This window comes from Bos grunniens, chromosome 2 (assembly GCF_055505025.1).
Source record: "Bos grunniens cultivar Pamir isolate PY7600 chromosome 2, Bosgru_T2T1.0, whole genome shotgun sequence".
Lineage (NCBI taxonomy): Eukaryota > Metazoa > Chordata > Mammalia > Artiodactyla > Bovidae > Bos > Bos grunniens.
The window spans coordinates 27218503-27244439 of record NC_141166.1 but is presented as its reverse complement, the minus strand read 5'-3'; the positions used below and the strand labels follow the sequence as shown (position 1 = coordinate 27244439).

At 41.1% G+C, this 25937-nt stretch overlaps 1 protein-coding gene across 3 annotated transcripts in view; it reads right to left on the bottom strand.

The window, feature by feature from the left end:
- The window catches only part of EPHA4 (EPH receptor A4), a 161948-nt gene that overhangs the window by 50828 nt on the left and 85183 nt on the right, over positions 1-25937 (bottom strand). For all 3 annotated transcript variants that reach the window (XM_086366384.1, XM_086366374.1, XM_086366394.1), the window contains one exon: positions 21512-21850. In XM_086366384.1, coding sequence (XP_086222510.1) covers positions 21512-21850 — 339 coding nt within the window. The remainder of the gene's footprint in view (positions 1-21511; positions 21851-25937) is intronic.

The window sequence follows — 25937 nt, the reverse complement described above, 5'->3', positions numbered from 1 at the left end:
CTGATCTATGATGTTTGGTATGTTAGGTGTATTCAATGTATTTTCAGCTTACAATGGGTTAACTGGGGAGAAACCCCACTATAAGTCGAGGGAGAGCTATAATAACATCATACAATAACTACCTAAAATAAAGTATGGGAGTATCATGGCCGACAGAAGATGGAGCTGCAGTTGAAAGCTGCCTGGATGGCCTCCCTCTTGGAAACCCCAGCTCCTGGGCACTCACAGTGATAGGAGAGTCACTCATTTGTGAGACACTGGCTGAGTGCTGCCATGGCATCAGCAATGCCAGGAAAAGACTGCAGCTTTGCAGGAATGCAAGACATAAGCACAGCCCCAGGTCTCCTAACAGACTGAATTCTGTAGAATCACGAAATGTTAAGCTAAAAGATTCACCTGAGCTTGTTTTAATATGAAATGGGAAAAGACAGCGGAATTCTCAAAATGGCTTGGTTTAGTTTTCCTTTTAGGAAAAAAACTTTAGTCTTCATTGCATAGTTGACAGCTCACACAAGTAAAGATTTGGGCCATGTGAATCAGAGTTAAACAGAGAAGAATGGGCACACGAGCAAAAAGATGCTTTTGGTCTCCTCTGCGAGGCACTTTGACATACTCAACATCATTTAATCCTTGCAACTCTCTGAAATCCATGGTTATCATCAGCACCTTTGATTTTCTATTTGGAAACTCCTGGAGCACAAAGTAATGAAATGATGCAACCAAAGCTATAAAGTGAGATTTTTAAACCCAAGTCTGCCTGATTCAAAAGTATTGTAATCCTCTCTATCACATGTCTGTTAAAACATACACACAGAAATAGTCAAGCATTGTTTTAAATCTATTGAATGGATTAATTCATATAATCTCACAAATACCCTCTGAGGCAAGTACTACTATTATTCCCATTTTACAGATTAGAAAAATAAGGTAAAGAGAGTTTGAACAACTTGTTACAGTTATACCTTATGTGGTGAATTCAAAAGTCAGGTTCTAGGAGCCACAGTTTCACCCACTGATCTATAAAATCCTCTAGTTCTAGTCTCTGCCCTCCTTTCACTGATAAGAAATTAGGGATTTGATGGCTAAATGCCATCTTCTTCCACAGCATCTGCTGCATCAGTAACAGGGCAAATCTTAGGTCTGGTATATGTTAGGTTCCGGGCCATCTATGTACACTGCTGGATGCTAGAAATCCAGAGATAAATTAGATATATGATGTTTGTTAATAGACAAAGTATAAAGCTTTGGGTGACTAATCCCCTCATATTAGAACTACCTACAGAGCTAAGAAGAGAATCAGCTGAAACTGAAAATTTAATTACAAAATGAAATAATAGTATTTGAAGTTAGGGAAAAAGTAGAAGCAAAAGGCAGGCAGATTTCAAGAAGGTTGGTGGTGTTCTATTCTTTGACCTGCTTACTGGCCACATAGATATTTGCTTTGTGATAACTTATTGATGATACATTTGTCTTGTCTATTTTTCTATATGCATATATATTTCACAATAAAAAGGTTAAAAAATAAAAGTGCTAGCTAAGAGTATACAAGTTGGAATATTAAAGTTAATAATAGAGATCCATTCACAATTTTTAGTTAATACTTTGGGGTTAAAAAAGAAAAAAACTAAAAGTTCCATAAAAGATTCAAGTTTTTGCAAATTAGGGCTTTTATAACTTTTTAATCACTATGTTGAATACCTGAGCCATACAACAACAGCTGTCCTTTAAAGTAAAGGGACTACCCGGTGGCTGGGAAATGGTTAAAAAAAAAAATATGCCTTCAATACAAGAGACCCAGGTTCGATCCCTGGGTCAGGAAGATCTCCTGGAGAAGGTACTGAATTACTCACTCCAGTTTTCTTGCCTAGAGAATTCCATGGACAGAGGAGCCTAGCAGGCTACCATCCGTGGGGTTGCAAAGAGTTGGACATGACTGAGAAACTAACATTTTCACAGTAAAGTAAATGTGTTCTTTAAAGGCCTATTTTTCTTTTAAAAATAACTATCTTGAATTAGCATTCCTACATGGAGAGTCATATGATGAGCTGTAGAATTACAAGTGAACGATGTCTCAATGTGAAACCAAAGCCACATCCCCAGAATTAACTGGAGATGACTTCGGGGGAATCCAAGTGTTTCTTATGTAGCACGTGTGTCTTCTGTTTGGTCTGAGAGCTGCTTGTTTTACTTTCTGTTTGCTTACTAAGAAATTTGTTGGCAGGTTCTGTCAAGGATAGTCCAACACTTGCCAACAGAAACATAGCAGGATTCAGTGTATATTTCCTATTAAGTTAGAATGCCAGTTTGAGGCAAACAGGAAAACAAGTCTTTCCACTGGAAGGCGATGTATAAGAATCTCTGAGCAAGACACCATTTTAAGATAAGAGAACCATGTAAAGCTAGAAGCAACAGAAAAAATTAAATAAATACTTTTTTTCTCTCTCAACATCTCTAGGAAGATGAATCTTCTCATTGCGTCTCAGTATGCTGGAAAGTGTCTTGTTATAAACTCTTAGTTGAAATTATTTTATAGATTTCTTGCTTAGATAAAACAAAGAACCCTAGGCAATATATTCCACTCTATGACTGACAATGCCCTCCAAAATTAGTCTGGAATCCGAAGGATGGTGTCAAGGAAAAGTGTTCTCCTATTGAGCAGAAGTACAGCATAGACAGTAGGAAAGTATTATCTGCTGTGAAGCAAAGCTTCTGTTCCTTTAGCTGTCAACCCCACTGGAGAGCTTTAGGCATCCCAAATCTGGAAAATAAAAGCTGTGTTGTGGGCTTCAGGTTCTTTTGTTACTCAGACAGCTGCTAATCGTCCTGCTGTGTTAGGAACCAATGAGACAATGCTGTAACATCAAGCTTTCTGACATCCACGGCATCTAGATGCGTCCCCAATTAAAGATGTATTAATCACAAGGACTCTAAAAGCCAGGATGATAGATGCACCCAGTAAATCTTTGCTCTTGCCTTTTACTTTCACACTCAGGTTTCTACATTTACAGGCAGAAATGCTTAAAAGCCTAGTCCAGACACTGACCAATAAAAAGCCTTGTTCATTACTCTCTATCAGATAGATGCTTGACGATTTCCCACGAATGCCTGAAAAGCCTTTCAGAAAAAGGTAAGACATTGATCATTCTGCTAAGAGTCTGTCTGCTTCAATAAATAGATCCACTGTGGCTGTTGTCATCTTGACTTTTTAAGTGTGATAACTAATTCAGGAGGGTGGCTTTGCCACTTGCTACAGGGACATTCAAATCATCTGTGTAGTTAAAAACAACAACAACAAAATGCCCTTAGATAAACCTAGGAAACCTAGTATTAATAATACTAATGATGGGCTTCCCAGGTGGCGCTAGTGGTAAAGAACTACCATGCACAAGACAAGAGAGGTGGGTTCAATCCCTGGGTTGGGATAGATCTCCTGGAGAAGAAAATGGCAACCCACTCCAGTATTCTTGCCTGGAGAATTCAATGGATGGAGGAGATTTGAGAGCTATGGTCCACAGGGTTGCAAAGAGTCAGACAGAATTGATGTGACTTTACACGTACAATACTAATGATACTAATAATCTCCTTAGGTCATGGCCCCAGTGAGAGTAAATAAATTATGACACAGATACCTGGAACAACAGAAAAGGGTATGGATTGGATGAAGCCCCTTGAATTTTGTGCTTTGAAATTTATGTTAATAAAAGCCTCAAGTTACTTTTTCACATTGGTTTCCATTTCACAAGGGCACTGAAGATAGCCTTATTAAATTCTCCATCAAAGGGCATCATCCATGTCATTTGTTATGAATAAGTAAGCTGGTAATCAACCACAAAGCAAAGAAAAAAATAGCAAAATAAAAGCAGAGAGCCTGACTGCTTTATCATAGAAGCTAATAATCCAATTTCTCTCTTTTTTTTGTCCTTACATATAATTTTCATAGAAGGCATCTAATTACTATAGTACAAAATAAAGAGAAAAAGCATCAACACATGAGGCTCATGTAACCTCAAAAAAGCAGTGTTCACCATTCTGAGTTATTGCAAATCTTTTCAAATTAGATGCCTATTTTTTTTTATTTTCCTGAGGTTAATGAAACTCGAAAGAGACAAGTATAATATTTGCAAGGTGCCAGGTTGGTGCCAGCTCAAGGAACTGAAGTCCTTGGCTTTCAATGGAGCCTGAATATATCATGAATAACTCCTTCCCCATCGCCGTCTCAGTGATGGTCCACTGTCTTCCCAGTCGAAAGACAGGGAGTCAATTAGTGTCACTTAGGATGTGAACACCTGTCGACTAAGACCTGGACTGAGACCAATTCCATTACCACAGCCACTCAATGGCTGCCAGATGATCAGGCCTTGGACCACTTATGATACAGTCCAGATAGAGGAAGGTGACCTAAAGACAGAAAGGTCCAGAGTCCCATTAGTCATCTCCTGAGCCATCTCCCAATTCCCCATCACATATACAGTTGGAACAAGATACCGATTTTTCCTAATAGTTACTTTAAAAGACCACATGAGCTGTTCAAAAAAGAAAAAGTCATGGTGGCCCTAAATTGATGATATAAACTCCATAAATGGTAAGCATTTTCAGCAGTCATTGTTATTTTTATCTTTGAAACTACATTTTAATGACTCATCTTTCTTTCTGTTATTGCATTTTGAAACACATAGGCAGAAAAGAGAAAGAAATAGAAATGAAAAATATCTGACAAAGAATAAAGTGGAACATGAAATTACAGGCTATAGATGATCAGTGACAAGCTGAGACAGGCAGAGGAAACATTCCAATATGATTCTGGTTGCAAATCTAACTCCAAATGTTGCTTGGTTGAAAGAACAACTCAATACTGAGAAGTGATGGCCACGGACCATTCTACTTGTACAGTAGACTGCAGTTACAAGTGGAAAGAGATAGAGACAGAGAAAACCAGAAGGAAGATCAATCAGGTGAAGACCTGAGCCTCTTCCATCTTATTTTCAGTCTGGTTTCATTATATGGATCGTGGTATGGAAGTCTGGGAAGGTTCTGAACACAGAGAATCAAAACTCAGGGAACAAGATCCACGAACCACAGCATGCTGAGGAATTGGGGTTTAGTACTACCTAAGGCGAGTGGCCAAGAGGAGATACCCCATGTCCAAGGTCAGGAGAGGTGGCTGTGAGGAGATACCCGACATCCAAGGTCACAGAAATCCCAGTAAGATGGTAGGCACTGAGAGAGGGCATCAGAGGACAGACAGACTGAAACCACAATCACAGAAAACTAACCCTAATCACATGGACCACAGCCTTGTCTAACTCAATGAAACTATGAGCCATGCTGTGTAGGGCCACCCGAGACAGACGGGTCATGGTGGAGAGTTCTGACAAAATGTGGTCCACTGGAGAAGGGAATGGCAAACCATTCCAGTATTCTTGCCTTGAGAACCCCATGAATAGTATGCTGCTGATGCTGCTAAGTTGCTTCAATCGTGTCTGACTCTGTGTGACCCCAAAGATGGCAGCCCACCAGGCTCCACCATCCTTGGGATTCTCCAGGCAAGAACACTGGAGTGGGTTGCCATTTCCTTCTCCAATGCATCAAAGTGAAAAGTGAAAATGAAGTCGCTCAGTAGTGTCTGACTCTTCACGACCCCATGGACCCCAGGCTCCTCCGTTCATGGGATTTTCCAGGCAAGAGTACTGGAGTGGTTTGCCATTGCCTTCTCTAATGAACAGTATAAAAAGGCAAAAAGATAGGACACTGAATGATGAACTCCCCAGATCAGTAGGTGCCCAATATGCTACTGGAGATCAGCGAAGAAGTTACTCCAGAAAGAATGAAGAGTCAGAGCCAATGCAAAAACAACACCCAGTTGTGGATGTGACTGGTGATAGAAGCAAGGTCTGATGCTGTAAAGAGCAATATGGCATAGGAACCTGGAATGTTATATCCATGAATCAGGGCAAATTGAAAGTTGTCAAACAGGAGATGGCAAGAGTGAACATTTTAAGAATCAGCGAACTAAAACGGACTGGAATGGGTGAATTTAACTCAGATGACCATTATATCTACTACTGTGGGCAAGAATCCCTTAGAAGAAATGGAGTAGCCATCATAGTCAACAAAAGAGTCCAAAATGCAGAACTCGGATGCAATCTCAAAAACGACAGAATGATCTCTCTCGGTTTCCAAGGCAAACCATTCAATATCACAGTAATCCAAGTCTATGCCCCAACCAGTAGTACTGAAGAAGCTTAAGTTGAAAGGTTCTATGAAGACCTACAAGACCTTCTAGAACTTACATCCCAAAAAAGATGTGCTTTTCATTATAGGGGACGAGAATACAAAAGTAAAGTCAAAAAACGTCTGGAATAACAGGCAAATTTGGCCTTGGAGTACAGAATGAAGCAGGGCAAAGGCTAATAGAGTTCTGCCAAGAGAACACACTGGTCATAGCAAACACCCTCTTGCAACAACACAAGAGAAGATTCTATACATGGATATCACCAAAATCAGATTGATTATATTCTTTGCAGCCAAAGATGAAGAAGCTCTATACAGTCAGCAAAAACAAGACCAGGAGCTGACTGTGGCTCAGATCATGAACTCCTTATTGCCAAATTCAGACTTAAATTGAAGAAAGTAGGGAAAACCACTACACCATTCATGTATGACCTAAACCAAACCCTTTAGGATAATACAGTGGAAGTGAGAAATAGATTCTGGGGATTAGACCTGATAGACAGAGTGCCTGAAGAACTATGGATAGAGGTTTGTGACATTGTACAGGAGACAGGGTACAAGACCATCCCCAAGAAAAAGAAACGCAAAAAAGGAAAATAGCTGTCTGAGGAGGCCTTACAAATAGCTGTGAAAAGAAAAGCAAAAAGCAAAGGAGAAAAGGAAAGATATACTCATTTAAATGCAGAGTTCCAAAGAATAGCAAGGAGAGATAATAAAGCCTTTCTCAGCGATCAGTGCAAAGAAATAGAGGAAAACAACAGAATGGGAAAGACTAGAGGTCTCTTCAAGAAAATTAAAGATACCAAGGGAACATTTCCTGCTAAGATGGGCTCAATAAAGACAGAAATGGTATGGACCTAACAGAAGCAGAAGATATTAAGAAGAGATGGCAAGAATACACAAAAAATCTATACAAAAAAGATCTTCACAACCCAGATAATCATGACGGTGTGATCACTCATCTACAGCCAGACATCCTGTAATGTGAAGTTAAGTGGGCCTTAGGAAGCATCACTATGAACAAAGCTAGTACAGGTGATGGAATTCCAGTTGAGTTCTTTCAAAGCCTAAAAGATGATGCTGTGAAAGTGCTGCACTCAATATGCCAGCAAATTTGGAAAACTCAGCAGTGGCCACAGGACTGAAAAAGGTCAGTTTTCATTCCAATCCGAAAGAAAGGCAATGCCAAAGAATGCTCAAACTACTGCACAATTGCACTCATCTCACATGCTTGTAAAGTAATGCTCAAAATTCTGCAATTCTGCAATCCAGGCTTCAGCAATACTTGAACTGTGAACTTCCAGAAATTCAAGCTGGTTTTAGAAAAAGCAGAAGAACCAGAGATCAAATTGCCAACATCTGCTGGATCATCAAAAAAGCAAGAGAGTTCCAGAAAAACACCTATTTCTGCTTTATTGATTATGCCAAAGCCTTTGTGTGGATCACAATAAACTGTGGAGAATTCTGAAAGAGATGGGAATACCAGACCACCTGACCTGCCTCTTGAGAAACCTGTATGCAGGTCAGGAAGCAACAGTTAGAACTGGGCATGGAACAATAGACTGGTTCCAAATAGGAAAAGGAGTACGTCAAGGCTGTATATTGTCACCCTGCTTATTTAACTCATATTCAGAGTACATCATGAGAAACACTGGGCTGGATGAAGCACAAGCTGGAATCAAGACTGCCAGGAGAAATATCAATTACCTCAGATGTGCAGATGATACCACCCTTATGGCAGAAAGTGAAGAAGAACTAAAGAGCCTCTTGATGAAAGTGAAAAGAGGAGAGTGAACATTCAGAAAACTAAGATCATGGCATCTGGTCCCATCACTTCATGGGAAATAGATGGGGAAAAAGTGGCAGACTTTATTTTGGGGGCTCCAAATTCACTGCAGATGGTGACTGCAGCCATGAAATCAAAAGATGCTTACTCCTTGGGAGGAAAGTTATGACCAACCTAGACAGCATATTAAAAAGCAGAGACATTAGTTTGCCAACAAAGATCCGTCTAGTCAAGGCTATGGTTTTTTCAGTAGTCATATATGGATGTGAGAGTTGGACTGTGAAGAAAGCTGAGCATTCAAGAATTGATGCTTTTGAACTGTGGTGTTGGAGAAGACTCTTGAGTCCCTTGGACTGCAAGGAGATCCAACCAGTCCATCCTAAAGGAGATCAGTCCTTGGTGTTCATTGGAAGGAATGATGCTGAAATTGAAACTCCAATAATTTGGCCACCTGATGCGAAGAACTGACTCATTTAAAAAGATCCTGATGTTGGGAAAGATTGAAGGTAGGAGGAGAAGGAGACAACAGAGGATGAGATGGTTGGATGGCATCACCAGCTCAATGGACATGAGTTTGAGTAAACTCTGGGAATGGTGATGGACAAGGAGGCCTTGGTGCTGCAGCCCATGGGGTCACAAAGAGTCGGACACGACTGAGCGACTGAACTAAACTGAAGGAAGCCTACATTTTATTTATAGTGAAATCATTCTCATCCTGTTTCTTGATGGCTAAGTAGACAAGCACAAAGAAGTGACTGGTAAGGGGAGAGCAGCGATACAGAGACTTTGGGGTAGATTACAGCCAGAACCATGTGAAAATGCTTCATATACCAATGGTCACCACATGCTGTGCTCTCAAAAAATGTAGCCATGATATGATATTCTTGCAGTCCTCATATTTGAAACTCTATCTCTTTTGGCCATTCTTTTCAAAGCTATGATAGAGGTTAAGAAAAGGAGCATAATTTATGAATAGGGATTTTAAGCTTGGGAATCGGCAACCATAAAATTATTTTTTTTTAATTCTGGGGTATCAGCCAGAAACCAAACTGTATGTTCCAGAGTTTAAACTCCTATAGGCATTATAAGACTGAGGCTGAGAACAACTGAGATGTGAGACTTTAAAATGTTAGTAAGGCCAATGGACGTCTCCAACTGGATTTGTGCTTGAGAATCCAAGATGACTTCTGTAGTCATAAAGAATAACAAAGCATGTTATTAGGAAAGTTATAACTGTTTTAGGACCTGATTTTTTTTTTTTTCAGCTACAAGGTTCACAGCATCTCATTGGGGCCTTTCTAACACAACTTGCTAAAGTGTAAATTTCAATATTACTAGCTCCACCCCGGAGTCAATCTATAAATACCGAAAAGACCTCATTAGAACAACATCTCACCCAGAAATAGTCCCATGGTAGGGTCTCTAAGAAAGATATTGGAACAGGGCTCCAGTACACTAGGGGTTGTTTTATGGATTTTATTTTATGTGTGTTCTAAAATCAGAAGGGAGAAAGAAAAGAGAAAGAGAGAGACGAGAAAGAGTGAAGGCCATCATTCAAAGAACCCACACAGTTAAGGTTATATCCTTGAAAAGTTAACAGTGAGATGCTTCCCATTTATCAAGCTCCCCAAACAATACATTTTTACATTATATCAATATTCCTTAAATATATTACCAGTCTCTTAGAGTCACACCTTAATGAGTCGACTAACCAGCAATGATGTATACAAGGTGCGCTGCGAGCACAACTAACGTGTTTTAAAACCTATGACCACTGTTCTGGTTACAAAACGACACTCAGTGTTCATAGGGCAAGATTCTGCTAGACTTGTACTTTTTGCTTTCAGTGAAAAACAAAACAATAAAAATCCTGATTACATACTGTAACGGCAATCCTATTCCTACTTTAAATAGGAAGAAATGAGATACCGTTAGCAATAAGAACTCCCAAGTCTCCAAAAGCACCCTCTAGAAAGTTTCCTAAAATCTTGCCCTCTAGAATCAGGATCAGTTTCAGCAGGTTTCAGTGCAGACAAGGGCTCCACCAGAAACCCTTAGGATCACCTGCAACCTTCCTATAAAAAAAAATAAAGTCTTTGATTATCTTAATGGAAGGAACATTCGATTAAGCTTTCAGCTCGTTGCATATTCAAAATCACAGGCCTGTTTATATGTTTGCCCTGGCTTTGATAAAAGGACATGGAGGAAGCTGTGCTCTCATCCACCTTCACGCTATTATGCTCAAAATACACACTTACTATGCTAAAAAAAGGGGGAGGGTGGTTCAGGAGGCAGATTTATGGCTTACAGTACGATATCTAGACAACAGCAACTCTCCAGGGAGCCATTGTGAGCTTGCCCCTTTCAGTGTTTGTTCTAATGGATGGATGTTATCCAACCCTGTTACATACAGCGAACCTGTTGGAGACAGGTCCCTATTTAGCACCCACTGTAAAGTGGAAGCTACACATTTAAATCTTGTCTGCACAAAAGTGGAAGCAGTGACAGATTTTATTTTCTTGGGCTCCAAAAATCACTGTGGACAGTGACCACAGCCATGAAATTAAAAGAAGTTTGTTCCTGGGAAGAAAAGCTATGACAAACTAGACAATGTATTAAGAAGCACAGACATCACTTTGCCAAGAAAGGTCCATGTAGTCAAAACCATGGTTTTTTCAGTAGTCATGTTCGGATTTGAGAGTTGGACTGTAAAGAAAAATTGATGCTTTTGAATTATGGTGCTGGAGGAGATTCTTGAGAGTCCCTTGGACTTAAAGGAGATCAAACCAGTCATTCCTAAAGGAAATCAACCTGAATATCCATGGGAAGGACCAATGCTGAAGCTCAAGCTTCAATACTTTGGCCACCTGATGTGAAGAGCCGACTCATTGGAAAGACCCTAATGTTGGGAAAGATGGAGGACAAAAGGACAAGGGGATGGCAGAGGATGAGATGGTTAGACAGCATCACCGACTCAATGGACATGAGTCTGAGCAAACTCCGGAAGATACGGAGGACAGAGGACCTGCTGTCCATGAGGTCGTAAAGAGTCAGACACAACGTAGCCACTGAACAACATGTGCACGTGACATGGACAAAAGGTCCCTAGATAAGAAACTTTTAAAAACACCAACTCCACAGCCTTCGTCAAAGAGTCTTTTTGACCAAACTGCTTGAGAAATTCATGTGCATAGATGGTCAGTAGGAAGATGCCAGGCAAAATGGAGTGGCCCACCCTTCCTCGTGTTCCCTCTCTTCCCTTCCCTTCCAAGGTGTGTGAGCTAGTTGCTGTTGTGTCCATCTTTTTGTAACCCCACGGACCATATCCACCAGGCTCTTCTGTCCATGGCAATTCCCCAGACAAGAACACAGGAGTGGGTTGCCATGCCTTCCTCCAGGGGATCTTCGAAACCCAGGGACTGAACCCAGGTCTCCTGCACTGCAGGTGGATTCTTTACCAGCTGAGCTACCTGGGAAGCCATTCCAAGAGTGATAGTAAATTCCTATCATTTTTCCCTATAAGATATCTTAGATAGATTCTGTTTTAGAAAGTAGTTCCCGCGTTTTGTCATAAGGCACCTAAAGCACAGGAGAGCCACCACAGAGCTCCCCGAGCATAGGCAGACCAATGTATCAGAATAGAGAAAGAAGGAATTTAATGTCAGAGCTGTTTCTTCAGCTATGCATCTATATTGGTAGCCATTCTGTTGAATGTTCAGAGATTCCAGCACTCCGGGTACTAACCTCCACATGTGGGACCACATCATTAGTGACGTTTCCCAATGAAAGCCATGGCTTCATGAGACAAATGATGTCTGGGATCAACTCTCTTTTCCTGTCACTGCAGTTTTGGGGCAACCTATGGAAATGTTTGGGGCTTCCAAGGTGGCATTAGTAGTAAAGTACCTGCCTGCCAATGTAGAAGACGTAGGAGACGCAAATTTGATCCCTGGATCGGGAAGATCCCCTGGAGGAGGGCATGGCAACCCACTCCAGTAGTCTTGCCTGGAGAATGCCCATGGACGGAGGAACCTGGCGGGCTACAGTTCATAGGTTCACAGAAAGTTAGACACGACGAAATCAACTTAGCATGCATGCATGGAAACATTTTGTTTTTTAGGCTCAAGTTAAGGAGGAAAGCAAATGTTTGTTGGTGTGTGTGCACATGCGTGTGCGTGCACATATGCACCTGTGTATGTGTTGGGGGTGAGAAAAGTAGGCAGTGGGAGAAGATCCATTAAAAAGAAGAAAGAGAGGGATTTTTAAGACTTATAGCTAGGTAAGGTTTGCCTATCTCGACACATTAAAGTATAAGGAAAAAAACAAAACCCTCATCAGTCTAACTGAAGACAACACACAAAATGCCCTCTTACTGTATACCAGCCTGGAACAGCACACGGACCCTGAGTTTGAGAAGGCTCTGTACAGTGGGGTGACAGAGACAGGTGTTTTAATTAGTCCCTGCAGATTTAAGATGTCTCCATGCAGGATTAGTTCTGCAGCACAGCTCTTGGTTTTCCCGATGTTTAAAGAGAAAAAAAAAGCTCTTTAAAGACATCAGTATGGGGTTAATGGTAGCCTTGATAAAAGTTTCTCTGGATCTCTTTATTGATGCTTAATTGCAAGCTGGACGCTAGAGAGTCTCTTCTGGCTCCTCTGAGGAGACATTCATTCAGCCAGTGGGAGTCACAACTAGATAATTTAGAAGCCCGTCCAAAACCTTTGCTCGCCCTGTGCTGTGTATTTCTCATCTCAGTAGGGTGCTTATTTCCAAATCTCTTGACGGTTTCTCCATAGGGTGTAAAAGTTGGCGGTACTGTCCAAAGCAACAAGCATACAGCACTGAAGAATGAAAAACCCATCAGCATTAAGACTGTCGAGTGTTTAGTGAATGCTGGGGAAAGGATTTCCGTTCTCACAAATGAACAGGACAGAAGGAGAAAAAAAAATCAGGAAAAATAATGTTCTCGGTTCCGGATGTACAAATAAAACTTTTATTTTCTTAGAGTGAAATATTCATCTCTTTAAAAATGCAACCCAATTTTTACTTATATGCAGTAATTACCTCTCAACTCTATAGACATACTGTTTGTGCTGTTCAGTCAACCTTGAAGCTAGATAATTTAGGAGGTTCCTTTGGAAGGCTTCTATTTTTTTCTCCTCACCAGCACTTGTGACTTCCACCTTGAATACAAATTCATGGACTCTCATGCCATATGCAAGAAGCTGTAATGTTGTCTACCCTATTAGTTTATTTTATTCTTCATTATGATCATAATTAGTGAGCTTGCTTGTGGCAACAATATTCCACAGACATGAAATTATTTTATATGTAAAGTTAGAATCAAGAGATTGTTCCTTTAAAAAAAAAAAAAACTGTATTGCATGTTTTAAAAATGTACATTTCCTAGGCCTTACGAACTAAACCAGAAGCCCTTGGTTGGATCAGAAATGTTAATGAGAAAACCACAGCCAGGCTTCTCTGAAGCCCGTTGTATGCTTGTTTAGGGCTACAATGACCCTGGTACAGAAAGGACTCCCCAACCAGCTTCCACCTTACAGGTCCTATGGATTGCATACCAACCACTGAGGATGTATAACCAATTTTTCAGCCAAAGTTCTCAATAAAATTGATTTATAATTTGTTTGAAAAATTTTGAAATGTGCCTTTAGGAAGATTTCTGACTTACAGATTTCACTAGTTTCATCAAGCAATTTTTCCTTTACATTTCTTAGGAGTAAGAAAAAGAAAAAACATCATTGACTTGAGATCAAAGACAAACAAGACATCATCTCAGTGAGGGAGCAACCTTAAAAAGCAGCAAAGATGATTATTTTTTCAAAATGCTGCTAGCATCTAGGAACCATACAACAGAGCTAAGAATGCATGTTTTCAAGAGAACCGGAACACTGTCTTCTCTGAACAATCCACCATGTGCCACGTTCTATATTTAAACCTGAGTGTCAGTGGGGAAAGATTTGTGGTACAAGAAAGCAAAGGCCTGTTTGAAATCCTAATTGTTTTTGTGAAATCTTGTTCATAGAGTCAAAACCTCTAGAAAAGAGGTTGGCCTGCTAAATATCATAGTTGTTTCAAATGTGAGATGAACCTAAATGTTAATCCACCTCATCCTTTGCCAGAGTAGTTTCTGACAAATGACACCAGTATTTCAGTATCTCTCACTAGTCCTTTTCAACTACAGCAGAGGGGTAGCGATTTGAAGTAAGATTTCCAAATAATGATTTTAAACTTCTTTTAAGGCAATATTAATTGGATATCTGCTAGAAGCTGGGCATGGCAATGGCACCCCACTCCAGTACTCTTGCCTGGAAAATCCCATGAATGGAGGAACCTGGTAGGCTACAGTCCATGGGGTCGCTAAGAGTAGGACACGACTGAGGGACTTCACTTTCACTTTTCACTTTCATGCATTGGAGAAGGAAATGGCAACCCACTCCAGTGTTCTTGCCTGGAGAATCCCAGGGACGGGGGAGCCTGGTGGGCTGCCATCTATGGGGCTGCACAGAGTCGGACACGACTGAAGCGACTTAGCAGCAGCGTAAACATGTGAGGATGAAACAAGATGATATGATGTGGATAATGGTTAAGAATGTGGATCCTGGGACTTCCCTGGTGGTCTAGTGGTTAAGAATCTGCCTTTGTTTGGGATGAGTATGTATATACCGTTATATTTTAAATGGATAACCTACAAGGTCCTACTGTACAGCACATGGAACTCTGCTCAATGTTATGTGGCAGTCTGGATGGGAGTGGAGTTTGGGGGAGAATGGATACATGTATGGACTTCACAGGTGCGGCTAGTAGTAAAGAACCTGTCTGCCAACTCAGGTTAGAAGAAAGAAACGCAGGAGGACATGGCAACCCACTCCAGTATTCCTGCCTGGAGAGTCCCATGGACAGAGGAGCCTGGCAGGCTACAGTCCATAGGGTTGCACAGTCAGACATGACTGAAGGGACCTTGCGCCGATGCACATGCAGATACAGGTATATGTATCTGTATGGCTGCACCCCTTCTCTGTTCACCTGAAACTGTCACAACATTGTTAGTGGGCTATACCCCAATACAAAATAAAAAGTTAAAAAAAAAAAAAGAATCTGCCTTCCAGTGCAGAGAACCTAGGTTCAACCCCTGGTGAGGGAATTAAGATCCCACACGCCATGGGGCAAGTCAGTGTGCTCACCACAGCTAGAGAAAGCCCATATGCTACAATGAAAACCCAGCACAGCCAAAAAAAAAAAAAGTAAAAAATAGAATATTTGCTCTAAAAGTCAGTTACTTTCCAATGCAAGGATTGGCTCTGGCCCACTGCTTGACATTGTAAATTAAGTTCTGGGGGGGACAGAGCCACACCCATTCATTTACATATTGTTTGTGGCTGCTTTTGCTTTACAATGCAGAGTTGTATACTTGCAATGTCCTATCCTCTTGATTTAGTCCTCTGGAGCAGGGATCAACAGACTTTTTCTGGAAAGAGCTAGATGGCAAACATGTTCACAGGCATCTCTGCCAAGGGAACTCCACTCTGTTGTGGTTCTGGAAAAGCAGCCCTAGGCAGCACACACACAAGGAAGTGGACCTTTGTTTCAACAAAATTTCTTTATGGACACTAACATTTGAATGTTACACAGTTTCCAAATTTCACAAGGGGTTTCAAAGTGGGGGAATCAAGATTTGGGCTCTGGTTTGCCAAACCCTGCTCTAGAGCACTAACTCCAGGAGATAATGAAGGACAGGGAAGCCTTGTGTGTAGCAGTTCATGCAGTGGGAGTCGGACGTGACTCAGCAACTGAACAACAACAGCCATTCCCACAATCACCAGGACTGTGTTTTCTGCTTGTTAATTTGATCTTAAACCACATATGAGCCCCAACCAGAACTGTCCCTCACCCCGAACAACAGGCCAGAACCACTCCAGTACGACACACTTCATCACCTTACCTAAAAACTGGACTTTCTGAAATCTCTACTTTCTTCCTGTTTGCTTGTATGTCTAGGCATACTTGCACAAGAGCCCCTTTACCAGACAACTGCATGCGTCTAAGAGGCAGGATTTTACATGCTGAAAGTAAGAAGGCTTGCAAGGGCTCTTTCCAAAGCCCTTCTTCATTTGATATGCACAATTCTATAGATTCTTCCCTTGAAATCACACCAAAATTGTCTAGGCTTCAGACCCCACAAAACATGTTCCACTCCACCACGCCTGGAGCATACTGCCTCACACAATTGCTCTAAGATGTTTCCCTTTCTTCCACCATCTTCTTAAAGCTGTCCTCTCACTATCTGTAAGACAGGTAGCAATTATACCCAGTGGGGATGAGAATTCCCACTGCTCCCCATTATCTCAGTCAAATAACATAATATGTCTAATTAAAAGACGGCCAAGAAATAGAATGGGAACAGGGCAGTTGAGTAATAAGAGACACTATGCCTCTCGTAGTTGGTTATTTTCTTTTCTCTACTCATTATTTTGGTTTTATTAACTTTATCACTACTTGACAAAAGAGGGTTCACTGGTTGTTTTTACTGTAAATAAATGTGTTAATCAACAGATGGGTGCTGACTATCTGTGCTGTGCACTCATATGCGTGCTGTGTACTGGCATTACAATGAGGTTCCTGCCACTTTATCATCGATGTGGTATTTTCTTACAGTTTTCATAAGAAAACTGTCCATCCTAGAGAACAAGGCCAGTCTGACAAGCAGCACCAATTCATCTGACGGCGAAGCTCCTAGGATTCTCTACAGGAGGCCCCCGAAGGGCCTTTTATAACAGTCTATCCTCTGACAACAGCGCTGAGAGCCCTGCATTCCCAGCACAGAGTGATGGAACCCAGCAAAGACAGGTCGGCGATGGAATGCTGAAAGGTAGACCTTGCTATGTAGTCATGAAATCTGTTTCTCAAATATACCACTAGACCAGAGTTTCTCAGTCTTGGCACCATGGACTGTTCAGACCAGATAATTCTTTGTTGGGGGGAGGGCGGTATCCTTTGCATTATAGGATGTTTAGTAGCATCCCTGGACTTCATGTGGTAGGTGCAATAGCCCTCTCCCTCCTCCTAGCTTTGACAACTGAAAAATGTGTCCTGACATTGCCAAATGTCTGGGGGAGGGATGTGGAACACCGATACCTGCGGCACAGACAGCCTGGAAGGACTGAGGAGAGGCAAGATTGAGATGCATTCTGACAATTCAGCTGAGGCACTTTTGGAATGCTTTCCCTCTCTTGGAATGGCCTTAAGAGCCAGTTTCGAAACATCATAGGGAAACTAAACTTTCTTTATTCAAGCCCATTGCTTATGGCTACAATTTTTGGAATCACAGAATTTTAGAATTAGAAAGGATCTTAGAGATTAGCTAGGTTCAAATGATTATGCGATCTACTGAGTATCGGAATTCATCCAAATCCAGTGTTGAGAGATGTTTTGTCACCAGGACAGGACAGTTACGCCTTAGAGAGGTTGTCAGATCTATTTCCTTGTAAAAGGTGTCTAGAATAGCAGCATATGCAAAGTACAAGTCAAAAGTATAGGTGTCTTGGATACACTGTGGGGTTAGTAGAGAATATGAGCCACAGAGCTTCACCAGAACTTAAACAAAACAACCTAGAGCATAGTCCAGCCCCAGAGCCGGGGGACTGGTGGGGGTTTAAGGGGTGCAGAGTGGAAACTGGTTTGGTGGTAATATTCAGGTCTACTGCTGGCTGCCATCAAGGAATTTTTAGCAAAAACATCCACATTTTTGTTGCTTGGTCAGGAAAACCTTGTTTCATTTATACAGCATTTCTCTCTCCTGGGGACACATTCTGTATTCATTTCCCTGAGATGGTCCACTTAAGGAAAAGTAAACTGAAGGAAAGTCATCTAGAAAACAAATCGGCCGGCAGTCAGCCTATACATTTTTCATAAGCATTGAAACCATCTCTTCCTAAACAAAAGACGGAACAGTTACCAGAGGATGCAAGATGCAGGAAGGAAAACATGAGTTTTCAAGGGAAATCTCATTTTGTTCCTTTTGGACTGCAATGGAGTGTAGGGAGAATGTCCATTTTCCTTGTGTGATCTTTACCTACAGGACCACTTCAGCGGCAGCCACATTCCCGCTCCTCTTCTCAACCTTCCTTTATCTTCTTGGCATGAGGCAGGGGGTGGGGTAACGGAGGAAGAGAATTTGGGAGCAGTCTTATGTCCTCAGGTCAACCCTTGCTGCTGTCTGATCTGCCTCCTGGGACAGCATCCGTTTGGGTGACCTGAGCAGAGTAGGCTTTGTCCTGGCAGGGAGCCGGCAGTCAGCCAGCTGGGCTACCCTGTCCCTGGGTGACACAGGGTAAGTGTCACCAGAGTCAGTCCTTTTGGCCACAGATATAAAGCTCACATCCTTTCATCAGCTCGTCAGCAATAAAGCTGGTACTTTTGAGTTCCCTTTGTCTTGTCCTGCTTTTTATTTCAATTGGGTTTGAACTCAGGAGGTGAGGGAAAAGGTGCAATTAGCCCCTTAAGACACCAACTGTAAGACTGGGGTTAGGATGCCTTAAAATAACCACATGAGAACACCGATCCATTCACACTCTATATCCCAGTTACTTTCACAACTACACCACATTCACAACTACAAGATCAAAGCCCAATTAGACTGCCATCTCTACGCTCAGATACTCAGAATCTGGTCTCACAAAAGCCACTAGTTATCTATTAATTTTAAAGAAAGCAACTTTTTCCTTTTGGGAGCATGATTCTCCCTGGGTTCAAGCACTGGTTCTGACACGAGCTTAGGTGAATTTGACCTTCACAGTGCTGTTCAACTGTGACAATCTCAGTGATGGTGATGATAAAACCAGGAATTCTAGGTTTTATGTTTGTTTCTAAATATGTTACCAGTGAGAGAAAGAACCCTGTGAAAACAGGACAAAAATTGCAGAATCCATGAAACTAGGTGGACTCTAGGTGGTTAAAGCTAACATGCATTTATTCTATGTATTCCTTATAGAGTGAGACATCACTGCCTATAGAGGTCCCTAAGGAATTTAATTTAATGAAATGATCAGAATGACAGCAATTAGAATATAATTGTGAGTAAGTAAATATGCATAGGGGAACTTTGATAGAGTTTATGGCTGCTACACTCACCTGGAATTTTTGACCTACATTATTAATCTGCACTACTATGAAGAAAGGGTTTGTTAATCAAATATAAACCATCCCCATGATTCTGAATTAGTAAACGCCAGATAGCGGCAGCATAATGAGGCAATGCCGTGCACACTGACAACTCTCTGCTAAGTAGAAGCTCTCTGGCCGGCCACATAGGAGGTCTCCTTAATGAAAAATTTCTTTTTAATTTTGAACTTCTTCCCACCATTACCCGTCACGAAAATTAAAACAAGGAGCTAGAATTTTGTCCTATTCAGCAAACCTCCTGGCAGGACTGCTTGCCGTGGCAGAGAAAATCTCATTGTGTCAGAGGAATTCCCTGTTCACCTCTTTCCGAGATCTAAAAGAATTACACCTACATTTTTAATAAAACTCTGACTTTGTTTCCTTCCCTCACATAACATTTCTGCACACTTTCTTCTTTTGGAGGACTTTTGGCTGGTCTTCCTTCTGTGCTCTGTGCCTCCTGGCTTGGTAGGGGTTGACGTAATCCCTTGGCTTGAATCCTTAGGTACACAGACAGAGAAGTCTCCCCACAAAATCTGTGGGAGCCAAGCCTGTCCTCAGCACATCTCCCAAAGGCTGCCCTCCACCAAACTGAATGATTTCACCTTGTACAGCTGAGGCTTCAAAAAGTTCCTTCCTAGAATTAATCCCGTTAAGAACACAAAGTCGAGATGTACTGGCGGGAAGCCGGAAAGGTATAGGGGGGCAGAACATACTGATTGAACTATAAACCAGATTCTCCAGGGGTTCGCAGACCACCTTCCAGGCTCCCTGGAACACAGACATTAGACATCCTAGGTTTCTGAGGGTCTATGGGCAATGTTTCCATTGCCTTCTTCCAAAAGACAACTAACAAAAGGCTGCCGTTCAGAGTCCTTATGACGCTATCAAAACCTCCTAAATCATACTACCCACTGTAAAGAAATAAAACTGGTGACCATACAGTGTTCACATCCTAAAAGTGCAGAAATAAAAGGCAAACACATAACCAGAGGACCTGTTCACACCACATATATTAAAAGACTGGTCACATTTGTGTAACTGAAACTGCCTTCCGGGAAGGTCTGCCATTCCAGAGCCAGTTCAAAATCCCGCTCCCCGCTTCCCGCCCCATTCTTAACTTTTTATTTATTCTAGAGAGTTCAGGGGAAAGTGAGAAAAGAATGGCTTTATATTGGAATACTGGAATAGTTCTCACTATAGAATCAATTAGTACAGATATATTTTACTTAACTATTGAGTGCACTTACTGAAACATTCATTTTAGAGAGAAGTGCAGCAAGAGGCAATAGGGTTCTTAGCAATTTATAATCCTTTCCCAGTGAAGTGTGTTGTTCTTAATAGCTTCATAAAAGGATAAACCATGGTCCTCTCTTCCTCCACCCCTTTAAATCCCCAAAATTAAATAACAGGGAGCTGGCGATGTGAAACATGTGGTAGAAATCCAGAATGGAAAATTAGTATGAGAAAGTATGGAGACTGCTTTAGGAGAAGAATGGGAGTAAGTGGGTCAGGGGCAGAGCCTAGAAATCTAGATTCTCATTCACACTTTGGAAAATCTGATATTCAAGACTGGATAACAGTTCTGAAATGAACTCAGCAGAAACACCCCAGGAACAGAATCTATTTTCTAGTCATCTGCATTAGAAGAGAAAGTGTGCAGGAAATGAGGCAAATTAACTCTCCTCTCCCACCTGTCCAGTGTGAATGTAACTATGAAAGTGGCTCCAAAAGTAGGATGTGTTTGAAGGAAAATTTTGTCAACCACACAGATCAAGCTCCCCTTTAAACCATTCCTTGTTCACAGGCTTATAGGGTAATTCTAACAAAGACCTATGTGGATATTAAAAAAAAAAAAATCAAAACTACAGCTGCTAATGTTTTTGTTGAAAAATACAAGTGTAGTGCTCTGCATTGCTAAAAATCAATTTTGTATTCCTAAATAATCTGTAAATGCACTGATATCCAACCATGACCTTGTGATTAAAAAGGCCAAGACACATCCCTTACATGAGAAGTCCAGCATAGAGTGACCCAATTCACCGTCATCTGTTTTCAACCAGTGTCCTAGACTTCATGTAATCTCCACCACCTAGTACAATGCATGCTATACAGTTGGTACCCCCCAAAAAATCTGCTGAATGAATAAACATCCTTCTAAGTATTGTTTATATTATAACACAACTCACACATTTACGATTAGATCCCTGTAGTTCTTCTTCAAGGGCAGAACTTAAGCAACAAGCACAGATCTCAACATAAGCTCTTTCTCTGTACACATTTAGATCCTACAATAAAGTGGATGTGACTCCTACCTGCTTGGTTGGTGGTCACAGTGACGGACACGGATTGGTCTGGGCTAGGGTTATACTTGGACACACCATTCACTGCCCAGATTTCAAACGTGTAGTTGGTATGAGCCAGGAGGTCAGTGATGGAGACCTTGGTGGTCTTCAGGCCGTTCTGCTGTGGAGTGTAGTGGACCCCACTTCCACAGGGTCGGCACTTGCTGGAGTCACCTGCTCCACACTTCTTGCACACGACATTGTAGGAAATGTCCTGGCGGCCACCCGTGTTCTGAGGACTGCTCCATTCCAGGTTCACAGAAGTCTCATTGACATTTGAAATCAAGTTGAGAGGAGCAGATGGTGGGCCTGGAGGAAAAAAGAAAACAAAACATACTATCAAACCAAGAACTAAAACGAGCCTTTTGGAATCTCTCAGAACTTATATTCTTTTCTGCAGCTATAAGAAATAAGATGAGCCCATTTAGCAAAGAAAGCCAAAAGCAAATTAAGCCAGCAAAAATCATTTAAAAGAGCAATATGACAGAAGGCTGTCTGCGTGAGTGTCATTCTCTTTTCTGTACAAACGCAGCACTGACCAGAGATGTGAAGTAACTCTATATCAAATAGGCTCCAAACGGCTTTCTCTATGAAGTGACCTGGCTATTTTTCTCATAACTTGTCTAGCCTTACTCTTATCATTTGAAAGATGTGTACACAATTGTGTTTCTAGTTCCCAGGGCTGTTGTGGGACTCTGGTAAACTACTAGTTATATACCATTTTTGAAGACAAATGATGATTCCTAAGTACAGTGTGTTATCAACATGGAATAAAATTAACTGAATGGCATAGATATCCCTCTTCCGTCCGACACGGCAGTTGAGAGTTAAGCTATTTGTGGGTAATTAGTAGGAACTGGTTTAGCCTGGCTGCAGAGAAGTCAAAGGTACAGTTGTTGAGAAATCTCAACTCCATGGCAGGATTGTGCAAAGGTGCCCAAATCTCCACGGCCTGATCTTCAGCTGACCAGGGCTACACCAGGCCCTTCTCATTTCTACTGACATCAAAGGTGTCCAAAATATATCTGGTGGTCATGATTCTTTTGAAATAGAACTGATTGCAAACAACATAGTACTTAGTTTAAAAATAGTAACAATAAATAAGAGCACAGAACCCTCTCGATTCTTACTGTAGATTAGTCTCTAGGCCAAGATGTTATGAAACAAGCTGCCTTCAGGGGGAAGAATCAGGATGGGAGAGAAAAGAGGGGATTTTCCTGATCTGACCTGATTCTAAAGGTCTAAAAGATGCCTGCCACACTCTAATGAAAAATATTGATTCACTGCAACAACTGGGAAGTTCTCTTTTTGCTTCCCTCTTTCCCATTTTGGTCTTCAAGGAAAAGAGCTGAAGTAAGTATCAATGAAAAATTGAGACTTCTTGCTTATTGTTTCTATTCTACTGCTAATTTACTTACAATCATTGCTTTCAGGGAAATCTGTCCTTGTTACTCAGGAAAAGAAAGTTAAAAGGAAGTAACTGGCAGGCTTCCTTATCTAGTCAATCATAATGGAATATACTGTCCCAGACTAGCCATTGCCAGAGAATTGGAAGAGGTAATTTTATGAAGGAGGAGTCATACCCAGTATTACTGAGTTCACAGTGACAAATGGCTAAAGGATTTTGGTAGTAATATTGAACAAAGGTAATTCATCTCCTTTTCGTCTCATACAACTTAACTGAAGACTGTAACAGGGTAGGCAGGACCTCCCAATTTCCCTTGGAGACTAATTACTGACAACCTCTCTCTCTTAGTGTTAAGACTTGATTCCCATCCTAAGAACCTTAAAGGAAAAACAGTGCTGTAAAATTTGTGTTAAAGGACAAGACTGTCCCCACAGAAGTCCTCAGAAAAAAATGCATAGATTTATTTCTCATTTAGATTTTAAATTTATCTCTTTGGTCCTTAGGAGAGTGAGTATTAATGTTTTTTGTTTTTTTTTTTTTAATAACATGATTAGAGCTATTTGAAATAAAAGACACTTAGGGCCAGATAAGATGTTAAAGATCATTTGGCTAAATAGTTTCATTTTATAGATGAGGAAATTGAGAGCCAGAAAGTGGAGCTGATAATACTGAAAGTTCGTGCAATCTAATTAGTAACAGAGTTCCACTAAAATCCCAAAGTACTAACTCCCACACAGTGGGGTTATTTCCACATTTGTTGATAAAATAACAACAAAATTAGGAGCTTCCACCAAAGTTTGAAAGGCAGAGACAGGAAAAAGGACCAAGTATCTTCAATTTTGTTCAAATTCTGAGATGTTTCTTGCCATCTGCTAGTCTGTGGCGAAAGTTGACCACAGCTTGGTTCCTAAAATGGGTCAAGCCACTGGTTCGTATTTTGCTGTGACTTTCAGGGTTAAACAGGAGTGACTCTTAAATCCATTAACGTCCTTGCCAAGGTTCCTAGTCCACTTTCACATGGGAAAATGTGACACAATGAATCAAGCACTGCAGAAGCAAAAAGTCAGTAATTAGTATGTAGGACGGGACATGGCGGTGTCTAAACAGAGAAGAAATGGAGCAGAAAACTAAATGGTCACAGGACTCAGAGATATAACACTGCCACGTGAAAGAAAAAAAACAAAGATGCTGCAGGGTTTCAACATGGAGGGCTGGCATGAAAGCAAGATACAGTCCGGAACAGCCTTCTTCCTTTGGGCAGTGATTCTTAAAGAATCTACCCTGGAAAGGTGCTCAAAGGAAGACAGAGAACTAGTTAGCAAGCTCAGAAGTTCAACGCTGCCTCCAAGAATGGTTTGGTAAATTTGTACTGCATTTATTTCATGTTTTGTTGCCACAAGGAGTGGTGGCTCCATGGTGGCATAGTAGCAGTTTGAAACTTGGACTGTAACTGGAGATTTAAGGTGAGGGGAATGAAATAAAAGAAATGTGCACCCAATATGATTCTTGGCCTACATAAGCTTGGGAAAAGACACCTGGAAAAGGATTTTATAAATTAAAAAAATGATGATGTATTATATCTGTGTTTTCTCTTTTTTTGAAAATTCTTGCCAACTAAAAGATGGGAAATACATCATGTGTGTTTTCATATATAAGGAAAGATCATCTCTTCCTCAGAAAGGAAGGCACATTATTCTCAAGAAAATGAGAAAAAAGCATGGACTTTAATACAGCCAAAAGTCAATCTGGGTCAAACAGTCATCCTTAACAGCAGCATCTTAAAATAATTTATCTATAGAGATGACTAAAGAGTAAAAAATAGGCATCCTTAGCAACATGAAGAGTACTCTCAATAAACACAAGGCATCCAGAAGGGAAAACACTTACATTTTTACATAGTTAAAGTTTACATTATCTTGTCTTTTTTTTCTATAAGTACTAAAACCAAGCAGGAACTATGGACCGATCCCTGTGGCCCCTGCATGCAGTTTATAGGAAAGTTTTAGCCAGCCTCCTGGGCCTTCCTCAAGTTCCAAAGAGCAAATCTAATCAGAGAAGAGAGAACGCACAGAAACAAAGGAAAACAGTCAAGCAAGAGAAAATAATAATCATTTGGCCATAAAAAAAAGTCAAGGACATTTAGTTCCTCCTCAGTTCAGTTTAGTCGCTCAGTCGTGTCTGAGTCTTTGCGACCCCATGGACTGCAGCACGCCAGGCCTCCCTGTCCATCACCAACTTCCAGAGTTTACTCAAACTCATGTCCACTGAGCCGGTGATGCCATTCAACCATCTCATCTTCTGTCATCCCCCTTTCCTCCCACCTTCAATCTTTCCCTGTATCATCATCTTTTCAAATGAGTCAGTTCTTCGCATCAGAGGGCCAAAGTATTGGAGTTTCAGCTTCAGCATCAGTCCTTCCAATGAATATTCAGGGATGATTTCCTTTAGGATGGACTGGTTTGATCTCCTTGCAGTCCAAGGGACTCTCAAGAGTCTTCTCCAACACCACAGTTCAAAAGCATCACTTCTTCGGCACTCAGCTTTCTTTATGGTACGACTCTCACATGTCACATGATGTGATGGCTCATGAAAAAAGCCATAATGGAAAAGCCATAGCTTTGACAGGATGGACTTTTGTTGGCAAAGTAATGTCTCTGCTTTTTAATATGCTGTCTAGGTTGGTCATAACTTTCCTTCTAAGAAGCAAGTGTCTTTTAATTTCATGGCTGCAGTCACCATCTGCAGTGATTTTGGAGCCCTAAAAAATAAAGTCTGTCATTTTTTCCCCATCTATTTGTGATGAAGTGATGGAACCAGATGCCATGATCTTAGTTTTCTGAATGTTGAGTTTTAAGCCAACTTTTTCACTCTCCTCTTTCACTTCCATCAAGAGGCTCTTCAGTTCTTCTTCACTTTCTGCCATAAGGGTGATGTCATCTGCATATCTGAGGTTATTGATATTTCTCCTGGCAATCTTGATTCCAGCTT